Genomic DNA, 16,991 nt, shown 5'->3' with positions numbered 1-16,991 from the left:
AAGACTTTAAAATGCTTCACAGGATTTATCCAACTAATTATTATTAACAGAACCTCAAAAAGGACATTTGTGTAAGTTGTACCTTTTGTAGGGAGCTCAGAGAAACGCTGGTACAACATTTATTTTGGTCTTGCCCACATACAAAACAACTGTGGAATAAATTGTCAGAATTTATTGCTTGTATTTACCCTCATATGTATTGTTTAGATTCACTGAATCTGACCATCTCTGTTTGCAGTTATTTGATTCATTTGCTTACTGTTTTAACCACATTTTACATTCACAAATCCAAATTCTTACGCAAAAACCCCCCAAATATAATCCATAAACAATAAATGTCTTCAATATCTGAATGTACAAACATCAAAGCTATACACAAGCTGCTGTCAACTTCTTTCCTGCTTTCTGTGGCTTGAATGATTAAGTCCAAGAAATGGCAGACACTAACCTAATGCTGATTACAATGAACGTATTGTAATGATATCAAAATCATTTCAATAATGTATTAGTGAAAGGGACATTTCCAGTTTGACAGCGGTGCCCCCTCTGCTGGTTAAATCAGGTCATCTCTCGTTCATTGAGATTAGCTTTAACCAAACGCAAAGTTTCCTGTTTGATAACCATGAAATGTTCAATACCCTCATGTTGACAACTTAGCTAATTGATAACTCATTTGCTAATAAAGATGTCCTAACTATTTTCAGTATTGCAATGGATATAAAATCACTATAAATCACAACTTAGCGTTACCTAAACTGACATTTTAGCTATCGTTACTGTTTAACGTTAGCCTGGTAAAATCAGTCAGTAAAGTAAGCTAACGTATTTATTTGAATTAGCAGTGTACTCACATTAAATTATAATTATTATGCTGTGAAACTTCATGAGCTGGAGCGACGTCCAGAAAGTCAGAAAAAAGTATATCTTCAGTTAAAAACGTCAACTGAAAATTAGTTTTTGTTTTTTTATTGAAGAATCTTAACCGTTAGGATATTTTTTACTGGATTCTGATTGGTTGTTTTTTCTTATTTTCTTACTTTCTTAGGTAATATGATACAATATTGTGTGGATTCATATTTTAAATCAGGTCCTGTTGAAAAAACTCAAACAAAAAACCCAAAAACGTTTCAAATATAACAAATATATATATATATTCGCTCTCACAACTGTCATTCACTGTATTCAAGAGTCTGGAGGCGTTATGATCATTAAAAGTGCTGCTTGGTGGATCACTGTAAATATATACGAGATTAAATGAAATGTTGGCCTACTTACTGATAAGAAAAACATTTTTTATCATAATTTTATCATAACAAGCATTAAAATACATTGTACAGATTGTCTTTGGTTGTCATTTTAAAATATTCGATTCCTTAGAGCTTCCCGTAGTTTCAGGCGATACCATGAATACATGGATGTTCTTATGACTTAAATACAAGTGACTTTGGTCTTATTTTCATCAGTTTATATAAATACAGAACACAATGCTTGATATAATGAAATATCTCGGAGACGGGTTACTGAGGTTAAAAGCTAAAGAACTAGACTCATTTACGCTACTTCATAATACACCCCCAGGTAACACAATGGTAGAGTCCAAGAGGTAGGAAAGCCCTGTAAGTGAGACAAATCAAGCCTGTGACAGCGGACAAACTTGACTTTTATAACAAGTAAATACTGTACAGAGGTACGTACTATTCAAAAGTCCACGGTTTGACCTCGGTAACATGTTTTTTTTAACAGCAGCGCCATGTTTTGCCGAGCTGTCAGTGCAAATGTGGGGGAGAAAATTGCAAAGAAGATAACCACTTGCTAGCGGTAGCTTCCTGCTAGCTGCTATAGGCTAGCTGCTAGCTGATTACACAGAACGGGACTGGAGCAGGAAGAAGTAGCATGCTAGGTAGATAGATGCTAGTTAGCCTTTTTTTAGCTTGCCCATCCTATTTTGGGATTGGCATTCCGCTAGCTAGTAACCTTAACTTAGCTGCCGTTATCGTGACTGTAAAAAGAGTGTTTATTAAGTCACGTCAACACCTCCTTTTATTAAAAAACTGAAATCGGTTGATGTGAAGTGGCGAGCGTGAAAAGCTGTGCATGATGAGGATGATGATGTTGCAATGTTTTCTCTGACGTGAAATCAACTGGTAATAATGACGAGAAACAACACTAGGGCCCTTGTGTCTTTTACTTCCAGGTGATCTATCATTCTTAAGCCAGTGATATGAAAGTATGCATGTGGTTACATGCAGTAGAATCGCCTGGCCTATTAGCTCAGTTACAATAGTGTACAATCGGTGACTGATGGTTAACTCAATGTGTCGATCAGCGTTAGTGTTACTGCCCCCATGAACTTGAGCACAGTGTTTATCTCATCTGTTGCTGTCATTGTAGGCCAGCAGTGCCACATTTGAATCTGACTATTTATCATAAAACTAACTGCTGTTGATGTCCATGCATTCTGACAGCTGTGTAATATGGTTAAGCTTGATACCTATTGTCAATGCTAAGTCCAAATTCTTATAATGATGTGTTTTGTTTTACAAATGATTACAGATTGAAATCCCTAGATTGTGTTAGTAATGTATACTTAGAATATAGGTTTATAAAAAATACTCTCAAAAATGTGTTTTCTCATATTTATTCTGCCTCCTTACAACATATACCTGTGTTTTTCATTTGTGTGTAATGACTAATACTGCTACATAGGTCTGGTTTACACACTCAAATGTTATCCCTTCACTTAGGGAGTATTGTTTTTGGTAGAAAGGTATATCATAAAATGTGGAAAAATTAAATTATACCTCAGCCAAGTTCATTCTTAAATTCTGTTACTCACTCTTGTATTTTTGTGTTTATGTTTTTTCCATCAGGCTAGAAGAGAAACTGTACAATGTCCTTGAAGCCGCGGGTGGTGGATTTTGACGAGACATGGAACAAGTTACTGACGACAATCAAGGCTGTTGTGATGCTTGACTATGTGGAGAGAGCAACGTGGAATGATCGGTTCTCGTATCCTTTGCCAACTCGCTCAAAATAGAAAAGCATTACTAAACATCAAATTCACCTAAAACCTTTTATTCATTCATAGAGAATCACTGAGCAAAATCCTTACAGCCTTACTACGTTTTTATTAAATGTATTTATATTACCATCATTTTCATAACACATAATGTCACATAATGTAATCATGTTTTCCACATTTTTGATTCCTGAACTTTGACACCAGCGACATTTATGCCTTGTGTGTTGCATACCCAGAGCCTTTGGGTGAAAAATTATACACAGAGACCAAGATATTTCTTGAGAATCATGTTCGGCAGTTGTACAAGGTAAGCACTCCCAAAAGCTCACCTGTAGAATGCATTTTCAGATGTAACTGCATTGTGCTGCTTTCCATAACACCTGTCATACCTGTGTGTATTGTAGAAAGTCCTGGAATCAGAGGAGAAGGTTTTAGTCATGTACCACAGATACTGGGATGAGTACAGCAAAGGAGCTGACTACATGGACTGCTTGTACAGGTAACGCTGTTGCCTTCGACGTCATTTGTTTCCACTTGATATTAGACTGATGTAGTATTTGCAGACTCACCATTTGATGAGGTCTGTCCTTTTTGCTCCTTCACCTTTTCTCCTTTTTTCGGCACCAGTTTTTTTTTTCTCAGTTTGTGTTCTAAGCATTTGATATTGAGACTGTCGACTAGTTTGTTTTCTGTCTCTGTAATGCTTTTTCAAGTACAAGTAAAACCTAACATGTGCATGTGTTAAGAATGTGTCAGCTAACAGTTGGATGTAGTCACTGTGGTGAGTTCAAGTACAACTCTAACAGAAGATGTGAGGTGGCTTCGTCAGGGCTAATTCGTGTGTGTGTGTGTGTGTGTGTGTGTGTGTGTGTGTGTGTGTGTGTGTGTGTGTGTGTGTGTGTGTGTGTGTGTGTGTGTGTGTGTGTGTGTGTGTGTGTGTGAGGGTCCTTAAATACAGAGCATACCAATTCTACCACAAGCTACAATGTGCCAGCCTACAGTGTTTTTTTTTTCACATTTAAAATATTACCTTGAAAAGCTTGTGAAGTGCCAACAGACATTTGGCGTGTCCTGATTCATTCTAAATCAATACCCCCCTTGGAGAGATTTCAGATCTATTTTTATGTGTACTTCCCACTAGACTGCCTGTGCATACGTATGCCTTTGTCATTTATTATGTCAGAGTGAAACAGAAAGAGAATGTGAGGCTCAAGACTTTAGTAGTGCCATCGTAAAGTTCAGTTCTTTATATAGAGGAGGGTGGCTTATTATCCTCAACAGATCTCTATGTGAATATAGATGCTGTCAAACAAACATCATCATGCATTGGCGGCTGGACTTGAAGTGCCAACAGAATGGAGACAGACTGTTTACACCTTCAGTCACCATCTCACACTCTCAGTCTAGTGTTTATCAGTACTCAACACTCGCTTGTTATATTAGCAGATCTTTAACTTGTCATGCGGGTGTTTGACGCCTGTCCGAGCCGGAGTGTATGACAGAAGTCAGGTGGAGTGGCATCATTATACTGCTGATACAGGCAAATAGCACAGCTGTGAAAATGGCATGTCATTTAAGCTAGAATCAGTCAACATAGATCACAGCTTGATGATGGCCATCATATTGTGAGCATTGTCTGTCAGTGTTCTCGTTGCTGTTCTGCTATTAACTTTGTCTTTGCCTTCTTAGAATTTTGAAACACATTAGACGTGTGTTGTAATACACTTTCAGTTTATGCATTTCAACATCAGAGTGTCTGTCATGAATTAGTGGCACTTTTAAGCACTTCCTCTTTGATTGATAAATTAATCTTCTTCAGCACTGTTTTGTGCAATATAAAACTTTCCCAGTCAGAGGAAAATGACTCCTGATGTAAAAATGCTAAAATAGTGCCGTTTTACATTTAGCCTGTGGTACATAAGAGGAGCAATGCAGTCAAAATGTAATTTATATTAAAGCTGCATTAACTGAGTTTTGCCCAATCTGATGCATAAAGGCATTGAAACAAACTGACAGATACCCAGCTACCACAGTACCAGCTTTATAAAGTTTTAATGACTACTACGGATGTGCTCGTATCACATTTTCATACTGTGATCATTGTGGCCAACATTTTGATTTCCTTTGTGTGTTTATATTAAAGTCATTTTGAAAAGGTAGAACACGTGTAAACATACACATAAAGTGATGGGCCGTGGCACAGTTACAGACGTGACTGAAAATATTGGTATCCTTCCATCTTAAAAAAAACCCAACAACAACATTTTCTCTGTATTAAGTTAAAACTGATCGAAGTGTATGGTATTCATCGTTCTTTATTTCACAATGACTATAACTGAACCTTTGCTTTGATTTACAACTCTACATATTATTTAATACAATAAAACAAATGAAAATGACATGGCCTATAATATTGGTACCCTTAATTTCATATTTTGTAGCTCAGGTAATTAACTGCAGTCAAGCGCTTTCTGTAACTCTGAATCAGGTTTCTACACTTCTCCACTGGTAGTTTTGCCAACTTTTCCTCAGCAAACTGCTCCAGTTCTCTAAGGTTTGATGGGTGCTGTCTCCCAACTACAACTTTCAGCTCTTTCCAGGGATGTTCAATGGGATTCAGATCATGGGAGGCCACTTTAGAATAGTCCAACATTTTCTTCTCATCCACTCTTGGGTGCTTTTTGATGTATGTTTGTAGTCATTATACTGCTGGAAGACACATGACCTGTGACTAAGACAACGTTCTGTATGTTTTCGCCTCAAAATGCCTTAATAGTCTTCTGATTTAATTGAGCTGTGCATAGATTCAAGGCACCCAGTGCCTGAAGCAACAAAGCAACCCCAAAACATCACGGAGCTTCCTTCATGTTTCATGCTGGGCATGGTTCTTTTCTTTGAAGGCTTCATTTTTTCTTTTGTAAATACAGGGTTGGGCTAATTTACCAAAAAGCTCTCATTTAGTTTCATTTGTCCAAAGCACATTCTGCAAGGACTGTTGCTTGTCAACACGCATTTTGGCAAAGTCCAGTCTGGCTTTTGTTTCTCCCTCTTAGAAGTGGGGTCTTCCTGGGTCTCCTACCTTGGAGCCCATTTTCATTCAGACAGCAGCAGAGAACCATTTTCCTTGGTTCTTTCTCTATCATTGGAGCAATCCTGTTCAATCTTGGCCTGATATTCTCTTGCAATCACGTCCAGGGATGTTGGCTACAGTTACATGGGCTTAAACTTCTTAATAGTATTGGCAGCAGTGGTCACAGGAACATCAAGCTATTTGGAGATGGACTTGTAACCTCCCACTTTACTACCAACAAATAGCAATGGGTATCTGAGCTGAAGCTGCCCCATACAGACATCATGTCCACAATTATAAGGCAGCAAGTTTTGTTGTTGACAGAGGGCCCTCTTTCTCGCTTAATATTACAACTCATGGCTCATAAAGTAGCTGTACTCCAGCACATGGAACAGCTAAAATTAGCATAGCCATGACCACAGTAACTGCAGCTAGAACTACATAGACAAGACTTTACTGACCCTGCCGTGGTGTCTCTGTCTCTCTTTAGTTGGTAGTAATGAAGCTTGCTAATGAAGCCACAGTAATGACGATATTAAAAATAGCTGGCAGTACTGTTACTATCAGATCGTTTCACCATCGTATACACTCACACCTCTAAATCATTGAGATTTATGTGTGGATTTTTGACTGTGTAGCTGAGATTTGCTACAAGCTGCTGGCTGCAGAGGGCTGAATAGCAGTAAGACACTACCATACAGTAAATATACACACAGTTTAACTGAAATGTTGACCTAAAATGCTTTGCAGAGCTATATACTCTTTCAGTACTAGTGTTGGGTCTAAAACATGAATGCAACAAAGGTAAATGATTCTGAATTATGTTTTTAAACTATGAGCCATAAAGTTGGCTGAAAGGAATATTGCACTCATAAACCCATAAACTATAGATGGTGTATGTTGATTAACCTCCTATTGCCTGGAATGCCAGATGAAAACATTTGTAGTTGTATTCTTCAGATAAAAGAGTTCAGATATCAGCTTGTGTACTCTGTGTTACCTAAAAACATAGACTATAAAAGATAAAAGACGTAGCCACTGTAATATCACCCACTGATTTACGGACTCCTGTTTTGAAGCCTTGACTTTGATTTATGACTGTTACCATCTTGGCTTTTTGGAGCCAGAAGTGAACATATTTGGAGCTGAGTGTGGAGCTGACCCTAATGCTAGCTATCTTAGTTAGCACAATACAGTCTGTGATCATGCTAATGCTCATTTTCACTAGTGAAAAACAGGCTTAAAACCATTGAAACAAAAAGGAATTTACCAGACAACACTTAACATGCAGCTCCTCAGAGGGTCTTTTCACAATATTCATAAATAAAACATTCATATCTGCCACTGCCTCATTAATGGGTCAAAAACTGCTGGACAGTGTTGGTTTTCATTGGCTAACCTGATACTAAATAACCACATAGGGAGAGGGAGGTGAGTGACCTGTAGGCCAGGGTAACCACAGAACGACCCTCTCACATGACCTCCGTGAATTAATGACTCAGCTTGGCAGCAGCAGTGTTGTGCTGCTTGACACACTCCCATTAGACATTATATGAGATGTATTTGTTATCTTAACATCTTTACCCCTTCTCCCCCCCTTCCCTCTCTGATTTGTACAGGTATCTCAACACTCAGTTCATCAAGAAGAACAAACTTACAGAAGCAGACCTACAGTACGGCTACGGGGGAGTGGACATGAATGAGCCGCTCATGGAGATCGGAGAGGTACTGACTGATTCATACGTACTTGTATCAACATTATTCTCCCGCACATCCACAAGGGTTATAAGAAGCGAGGGAGGACAGCTCATGCACAGAATGATAAAGAGATGATCTGTGATCCAGTATCCAGCTCAAGAGTCAGCACTGTCTGTACTTTTGTGATAATATAATCTGTTTTATTTGTCATTGCAGTTGGCGCTAGATATGTGGAGGAAGCTCATGATTGAGCCTCTTCAGGCTGTCCTGATCCGGATGTTGCTGAATGAAATCAAAAAGTATGTTTCTCACACAAATGTTAAAATGAAACACACAATCTGAAATCCCTACACTTTAAAAAACCCATCCATCCAGGGTAATACTGTCACTGCAGCAGTACTGTAGAAGCGTCAGACCTAACAACAACTTCCTCTTGTCATGCAGTGATCGTTGCGGTGAGAACCCCAACCAGAAGGTAATCCACGGGGTCATCAACTCCTTTGTTCATGTTGAACAGTACAAGAAGAAGTTTCCACTAAAGGTGAGACTCCGGGTGTGTATCTCATGTTGTAGTTTTAGTGCATATAACTACTATTTCCCTGCTTAATCTTTGAATCTCCTGTTTGTGTGTTGTTCTGATCACTCCAGTGATTAACGTGCAGCGTCCTCTGATTATTTTGCATTTGACCACAAGATGCTCAGCAGGCGTTCATATAGTGTAACTGCACATATGCTAAATCCTCCTCTGGCCACATTCTCTTCCTGTGTTGCAGTTTTATCAGGAAATCTTCGAAGGGCCATTTCTGACAAGAACAGGAGAGTATTACAAACAGGAAGCCTCCAATCTACTGCAAGAATCCAACTGCTCACAGTATATGGAGAAGGTAAGAGAAACGGACAGATTATGCAAGTATGTGAATGCTGCCACGTGACCCTGTTTCACCTTTCTGATTTTTTTTTATTCAGTTGGGTTTTTGTGCAGCACAGATTAAAGAACCTGCAAATAATAAGACAGCTCCTTTGCTTCCAGTCAGTGTTTGGTTTCTGATGACTAACTCTGTGTGTGCAGCTAGAGATGAGTGTGTGTTTATATGTGTGTGTGCTGCATGTTCACCCCGGGCCTGTGTGTATCTGTGTGTGTGAACTGTCAGGTCACGTCAGTGTGGTGACATAAGAGTTTTAATCTGAGTATTAGCTCTACCATTAACCCGCTAAGGCAGAGATCACAGACCTCCGGGCAACTGTGTCTCTCTCTCTCTCTCTCTCTCTCGCTCTCATTCATTCGTTCGGCAATAATCAGATTTCTCCGATAGATTTATCCCCCCTGCCTCTAAACAGGATCATCATTAAAGCTTTACCAGGCATTAATGAAGTGTGGCTTGCCCTCCTGTTTGATCTGTGACCGTGCCGCCAAGTTAATATAAAGATTGATATGTGATATGACTGAGAAAGAGAAACAGCACAATGAAGTCCTCTCCTGTCTGGACAGGCTCAGTCACCGTTGTTTATCTGACCCAGTTTACAGCTGGTGGGAGGGGTTTTTTTTTGTCCTTTTTTCTTAGTTATCTTACGTGCTCTACGTGTGTATGTGCTTATGTGTGTGTTTGTGTGTGTGTTCTATACAACAGAGTTTGTTTAAGATACCTGTGGTTTTCAAAAATGATAGAAATATTGTGTATTTTTTTGGAAGGGAGAAAAAACAGGCTTTTGGCCCTTCATGTCTCATCAACTAATATAAATGTGCAAATAAAAATAATTATCTCCAAAAAAGAGAGAGACTTGAATAGTGGCATTTATTTTTATTCTCCTCTATTGTGTTTTACTACTTGCTTTGGTTACAGTGATTAATTTAACCCACATGTACCTGTGTCCACTCTGTATATGCAACACGTTTAATCTCAGTTTGATCCTAAATTCATTTTGGCTATTGGGCTTTTTTTTTTTTTTTAAGTTTCATGAAACTAAAATAGTAAAACTGACCCTCCTGCCCTTCTCTTCCCACCTTTCTCTTCCTCCAGGTTTTGGGTCGGTTGAAAGACGAAGAGGTGAGATGTCGGAAGTACCTGCACCCCAGCTCCTACGCCAAAGTCATCCATGAATGCCAGCAGAGGATGGTGGCAGATCATCTGCAGTTCCTCCACGGAGAGTGCCAGAGCATTATTCGACAGGAGAAGAGAGACGGTCAGTACTGTAACTCATTATCTGTTTATAATTCTAATGAAGCATACATAAAGCGCGTGCATGCTGGTGTTGAACTGGAGTAAAACTGTGTTATTGTGTTGTTTTGTCTAGACATGGCCAACATGTACACCCTGTTGCGGGCCGTGGCCAGTGGCTTACCCCACATGATCCAGGAGCTGCAAGCCCATATCAACAGCGAGGGCATCCGAGGCACCAGTAATCTCTCTCAGGAAAACGTTAGTGATACAACACTGTGTATATTTGTGTGTATGCGTGCGTGCGTGTGTGTGCCCTCACTTGCATGCCTGTACTTGCAGCTACAGTTCAGGTGATTTTCATGTTGGCCTGTTTTTGTGGATACGAGCTTCTTTTAAAGTGCATTTCCCTTTTTGACTTGATACCTGTAAGTGGTATAAATTACTGTTACTCTCATTTCCTTTATTTATTTTAGTTTCATCATGGCTTCCTGCACAGCTAAAAAATCTTGATTTGACTAATGAGTTAGATATTTTTATGAGAACACATTTTAAGTGAAACTGTGTCTTATATTTGTAAAGTGTTATTATTGGTTGCTGCAGCATCCTGTCTGTTGTGAATAATTGCTATAAATAGACATATGTTGATCATCTCAACTGTTGTAAAATGTTATTTTGGTCTATTAAGCTTCACTTGCAAATCGTTCCTCTACTAATACATCTTTATCTTTCTCCTCTAGATGCCAACCCTGTTTGTGGAGTCAGTGCTGGAGGTTCACAGTAAATTTGTTCAGCTCATTAACACAGTTCTAAATGGAGATCAGCACTTCATGAGTGCACTCGATAAGGTATTAAACACTAGACTTTAATGGATGGTGCCTCACTGAAGAGCATAGTCATAACAGAGTAGTGCACTTCCTTTTACTGTAGAGCTACAGTTAAACATGTTAAAAGTAAAATGTCATTGCCTTTTCATTTAAATGGTCTGAGTGAATGTTTTTATGTTGTGTCTCTTTCTCAGGCTTTGACGTCTGTGGTGAACTTCAGGGAGCCTAAGTCCATCTGTAAAGCCCCTGAACTGGTGAGTAAACACACACACACTCACACACTCACACACTCAGAGTATTATACACAGTGCCTTGACCAGGTCATGTCTCCCCCGGTGTGTCTGTGCAGCTGGCAAAATACTGTGACAATCTGCTGAAGAAGTCTGCGAAGGGAATGACAGAGAACGAGGTGGAAGACAAGCTGACCAGCTTCATCACAGTCTTCAAGTACATAGACGACAAGGACATCTTTCAAAAGGTGACCACAACTCTTTTTGTGCTGGAATTAAACAAAACCACAAATGTTTCCTCAGATGATATCTTATGACATTCTGATGCACAAGTCTGGACTAGCAGGGTAGTTTTGAGCTTAAAACAGTTATGTAATAGAAATATTATCCTCACTGTGTCCTTTTCAGTATCCTCAGTTGTCCCAAAATACCCAGTTTAAGAATAATCTTTGTCCATCAAACCCTGCATTAATCATTTGGTTTGTTTTAAGTCTTGTTTTTGTCTGATTTCCACAGTTTTATGCCAGAATGCTAGCAAAGAGGTTAATACACGGGTTATCATTGTCAATGGACTCAGAAGAAGCCATGATCAACAAACTAAAGGTAAACATAAAAAAGACTGGTTTGACCCTGACGCTTCATCTTAATGCTGCAGCGTCTGAATCTTTCAATATCCTGTCACTTTTTTATTTATTAAATCTCCCACATCTCTCTCTTTTCCCTCTGCGTCCCAACACTCTCAATCCTGCAGCAAGCTTGTGGCTATGAGTTCACGAGCAAACTCCACAGAATGTACACAGACATGAGCGTGAGCGCCGACCTCAACAACAAGTTCAACAATTTCATCAAGACGCAGGAGACCGTGGTGGACCTGGGCATCAGCTTCCAGATCTATGTATTACAGGTGAGGATGACTCTGGGATGGTTGACCTGCCTCAGCTATACCTTAAAACCATAGGACTAAATTCACAAGGAGCTGACCATTGGCTAGGTTATCTCTGATTATCAAAACCCTACAAAAACTGGCATTTGTGTATTTGTGGGTCATAGAAATTGAATTTATAACACGCACAGACTATGCTTTCCTCCACATCAGCCAAACTGTAATGACTTTTTTTTTTTTTTTTTTTTAAATCAACAGTGTAGGAATGCTAAATTCTTTAAGTGTGTGTTTGTGCACTCAAGCATGTTTGTGTTCCAACTGAGGCAGCACAAAATAAGACTTAAATGCCCCAAGAAGTCTTGATTCTTCCTCCCCTTTTATTGGTTCATACTGATAAGTGATCTGAACCAACTGCAGGAACAATGCAAGGTTAATGATTATAAAGACTCAGTTTAACAGAATGAACTGAACTAGATTAAAGCTACAACTACTGTGGATATGTTCTTATCTAATATGACACACTTTAACAGCACATTTATTAGAGTTGGATTGACCATGACTATTTGCCTTATAAATCATCCTAATCCATGCCCAACAAGTAAAAGTAAGCACTATTTGTTCTGTTAACCAACCAGTTTATGTTCCAATATTTTCTGTATATATGTGTAATTTATATGATATGTCATGTGATTGCAGGCTGGAGCATGGCCTCTCACACACGTCCCCTCCTCCACATTCGCCATCCCTCAAGAACTAGAGAAGAGCGTGCAGATGGTGAGTTGCTCTCATGTGAGCGCAGCAGTTTTTCTTTTTTATTGTGTTCATTAAAGGAGCTGTGGATTAACCTTTGCTTTCACCTTCCTTTTTACAGTTTGAGTTGTTCTATAATCAGCACTTCAGTGGGAGGAAGTTGACCTGGCTGCATTATCTCTGCACAGGTAACACTAATACACACACACGCGCACACACACACACACACACACACACACACACACACACACACACACACACACACACACACACACACACACACACACACACACACACACACACACATAAGCTGAATTCTGGCAGATTTAAATGTAAAAAAAGCTTGTGTGTGACTATAGCTGCAGAGCACTGTATTAAAATAGCCAATAAAATGAATGCTACCACACAGAATCATGTTTGTTTTTGGGAGAGACAGTATAATTTTATGCACAACAACAGGTGAGGTGAAGATGAACTACCTGTCCAAGCCCTACGTCGCCATGGTGACCACCTACCAGATGGCCGTGCTGCTGGCCTTCAACAACAGCCAGACGGTGACCTGCAAGGAGCTGCAGGACGGCACCCAGATGAACGAGAAGGAGCTACAGAAGACCATCAAGTCCCTGCTGGACGTGAAGATGCTCAACCACGACTCACAAAAGGTCTGAGGAACAAGATAAAGAGCCCACAACTTTCACCTGATATACAAGTTTTTATTCAGTGTGGTTTATGTTGGAAATACTAGTGAATCATGAACTTTTTTGTTATTGTGTCTGACAGTGATATGAGGACTTTATGGTTCACCAATGAAAAATGTCACATTTAGTCTTTCCCTAATACACAGCTCTCTTTCTGATTAACTAGTGGACAGTCCTGCCTCACTTTTCCTTCTCCTGTGGACTATTTGTGGCAATTATTTTGCTTGTGTGAAAAATTTAAACTGAAAACATCGCAGAGAGACTCCAACACAGTAACTTGAGACAATGCGGCCACAGAAACTTTGTAACAATGCTCGCAGTGCGCTGGAAATCCGCCCACTGGAAAAACATCCACTGGTTGACCTGAGGGTTGAACATGTGACTGGCCGCACTGGAAACTGTCAGAATAACAATCCAGCTGCAGGTTGGAGCTGGCGATTACAGAATTGAAGATTAAGCATACGTAAATATGAACAGGACAGTATTTATGGACTGAGCCAGGAGTTTCTGAGTTTGTAAAATGTATGTAGAATATGTGGTGATCTCTTTTCTAACCTCTGCCCACAGGAGGAGATTGAAGCCGAGTCCACGTTTTCACTAAATATGAGTTTCACCAGTAAAAGGACAAAGTTCAAGATCACAACATCAATGCAGAAAGACACACCGCAGGTCAGACAAGTTGTTCTGCGCCCATCTCAATCCACTCCTCAAGCTTTGCTGTCAACTAATGTGTAGCTCAGATTGTGCTCACCGTGTAGGTAAACTTCTAACATATGTGTCTGATGTGCAGGAGATAGAGCAGACGAGGAGCGCCGTAGACGAGGACCGCAAAATGTATTTACAAGCTGCTATAGTGAGAATTATGAAGGCCCGCAAAGTGCTCCGACACAACGCCCTCATACAGGAGGTGAGTGACATGACACACAACATCCAGCAGGCTTTATTATTGATGTACATATGAAAGTGATATACAGGGGATTTGCCTTGGCAGTAAACCATGCTCTAGGTTTAGAATAACTAATGTTAACCAACAACAAAGGTATAAAGAGAGACTGTGGTGAGAGTAGAGGGAAGGACACATTAAACTGAGCATGTGCATGAATGAATCCAAATAAAGACAGTCCTGTGGTGCGCATGTGAGTAGTGAGTTCTTCAGTGGTGACATAACACTGCTATGATAGAGGGATGATGTGGGGAATGACCAACTCTACTCCTGGGACCATGTTGGTACACACACACATATATATGTGCAGATTCTAATGTGCGATAGAGTCATATTTGCAATATACACAAAGTTAAATCCCCTGCTCTGTCCGTATCTCTTGTTAATGTAAATTCATAATATTTGTGGTAAGTTGTAACTGGCTTGGCCCACTTTTAGGGCAACCCTGGTTATAAGATGACCCCTGCCCCATTTCCAGCTGTTTCTTTTGGAAAAATAATTTGAGAAGATATGAAACACTTTGACAAGTTTCCCCTTGATACTAACAGTAGTTCTCATCCTCAAAGCCTCTTGCAGAACTGGACTCAAATGTTCTCAATTAACAACATGAATATTGCCGATATAATTTCAACAACATCTGTGTTTGTATCATGACATTAACTGTTCTTCGTCATGTGTGCAGGTCATCAATCAGTCCAAAGCCAGGTTCAACCCCAGTATCAGCATGATCAAGAAGTGCATCGAGGTCCTCATCGACAAGCAGTACATCGAGCGAAGCCAGACCTCTGCAGACGAGTACAGCTACGTCGCATAGGCAGAAGAGCCAGAGAGCGCCTACACACAAACACTCTCCTGTGTGACTGACTGGCAGATACAGGTTTAAAACAAAGTAAACAACAAAAACAGACTCATTCATCCATTTAGGTTTTGGACTGTCGCTGTCTGCTGTGATCCCACGCGGTGACTAAAGCAGGACTGGTGCCTCCATCTTTGAAAACGAGAAAGGTCACCGCGTCACGTCAGACAGCAAGCCGACACCACCATCCATAAGGCCCTCCTCCCAACCCCCCCACCCACCTTCTGATTTTAAGCTGTTTACAACATCACCAGTGCCACGCACCTGTGCGTCAAACAACTAAAAGAAAATGCCTATAGCTGTTCGAGAGGAAAGAGCTGATAAACATACTAGTCAACCCAAAATAAAGGAAAAAATAAGAAAAGTGGGAAGGAGTCTAGGTATGACATCAATGAGACATTGGTGGCTACACATTAAAAAAACATGCTTTCTTTTCTCACGTTTGCAGTTGTTGTGTGTTTATTTTTTTTCTTTGTTAAATGTACTGAAGTTAGGAAAAAAAAATATTGTAATAAAACTGGTATACTGACTATTGTATCTACTTTCAAATGTAAAGAAAAAATGAGGTGACAAACATGATCCTGCTGCTTGTCAAATAAATAAATAAAAACACTGAAGGGTTTTATGTAAACGTTTGTCATGTGTATCCATATAAACAATTTCGCCATGTTTGAAAATGAATGTATATTCTGATTAGTTACATGTTCTTGCTATTTAATGTATGACTCCTCTGTAACTGTGCTGTCAGAGTTGTGATGAAGTAGTGGAAGAAACACTGCTAATTATCTAACAAAAGCATGAAATAAGGAGAAGCTCACCTAGCAGGTTTTAACCTATCATTAATTTATTAGAAGCTACAGAACAACTGTAACCATACAAACGCTGCTGGGCTGGGCCACAAACAAGACTTATAGTTTGGTATTAACACCGGGTATATATATACAAATCTGGCAGTGTGAAAGAGTCGAAACACACAGACTTTAATACAGAGGCACAAGCAGAGCTCAAACTACTGAAAGAAATGTGCTAGTCAAATTGACATAAAGGATAAATAAATCACTTATGTAAAATGATTGCACACAGGACTACAGATTGTACTGAATTCAATAATGGCACGATAAAGAGTAAGTTAAATAATAAAGTAGTAAATAGTCAAATATTTGTATGCATTGGCTTGGGACTGAAAGAAGTAAGTACGCATGCGCATTGAGTACAAAGCTAGGTGAGCCAGCTGTTGTGCCGACAGCTGTCCATGGTGCTGACGCAGGCAAAACGGAGCAGAGAGGTGAGAAAACGATGAATTACGATGTAAAGGTGAAAACATTCAGTATGGTTCAGTTTTTTAGTGGGCTTCAGAAAGTAAAGAGGAGTTGAAAATTCATAATCGCCTCTTAAAATTACAAATACCAAATAGCGGCACAGAAGTAAACAAATGAGTAACGTAGCCTACTATAGTTTACATACTGAGAAATTTCTAATCCCTTGAATTACACAATTAGGGGCGATGAGACCTCGTGGCGCAACGGTAGCGCGTCTGACTCCAGATCAGAAGGTTGCGTGTTCAAATCACGTCGGGGTCAAACATTTTAATGTATCGGTACATTTAATATATAACGCAAAATAAACACTGCGTCATGAATAGGTATTCTCGTAAATGTAACCGAATCTAAATCAAATAACAGATAAATGCTAGCATACTCTTCTGAAGCATATCATTTTCTTCCATCCTGTATTTTGTTCAGAGTGTGTTAGTGCTGCCAGTTCAGCTCTAAAATAATGTTTTTTCAGACAATACTTTAAGTTGTATATACAGTAACGTGAAGTACTTATAAACAGTTTTTCCACCCATATCTCAAAA

The 16,991-nt window shown here is 39.5% G+C and overlaps 1 protein-coding gene and 1 non-coding gene across 2 annotated transcripts; both read left to right on the top strand.

Moving 5' to 3' along the window:
• Positions 1-1,591: 1,591 nt before the first annotated feature.
• cul2 (cullin 2) lies at positions 1,592-15,764 on the top strand. Its single transcript, XM_062441145.1, has 21 exons — positions 1,592-1,687; positions 2,871-3,009; positions 3,227-3,329; positions 3,427-3,521; positions 7,712-7,817; positions 8,007-8,089; positions 8,235-8,331; positions 8,564-8,674; positions 9,809-9,971; positions 10,083-10,207; positions 10,687-10,794; positions 10,968-11,027; positions 11,123-11,251; positions 11,520-11,606; positions 11,755-11,907; positions 12,583-12,660; positions 12,758-12,824; positions 13,096-13,298; positions 13,902-14,003; positions 14,125-14,241; positions 14,960-15,764. The coding sequence occupies exons 2-21, from the start codon at positions 2,891-2,893 to the stop codon at positions 15,089-15,091; spliced, it is 2,238 nt and encodes a 745-aa protein (XP_062297129.1). The 5' UTR covers positions 1,592-1,687; positions 2,871-2,890; the 3' UTR covers positions 15,092-15,764.
• Positions 15,765-16,641: 877 nt separating this feature from the next.
• On the top strand, positions 16,642-16,713 carry trnaw-cca (transfer RNA tryptophan (anticodon CCA)). The gene has a single exon. It is a non-coding gene; the product is annotated as a tRNA-Trp (tRNA).
• Positions 16,714-16,991: the final 278 nt, after the last annotated feature.

The sequence above is a fragment of the Scomber scombrus genome, chromosome 20 (genome assembly GCF_963691925.1).
Source record: "Scomber scombrus chromosome 20, fScoSco1.1, whole genome shotgun sequence".
NCBI classification, from domain to species: domain Eukaryota; kingdom Metazoa; phylum Chordata; class Actinopteri; order Scombriformes; family Scombridae; genus Scomber; species Scomber scombrus.
Note: the sequence above shows the minus strand (reverse complement) of the source record. Positions and strands in the feature narration are given on the sequence as shown.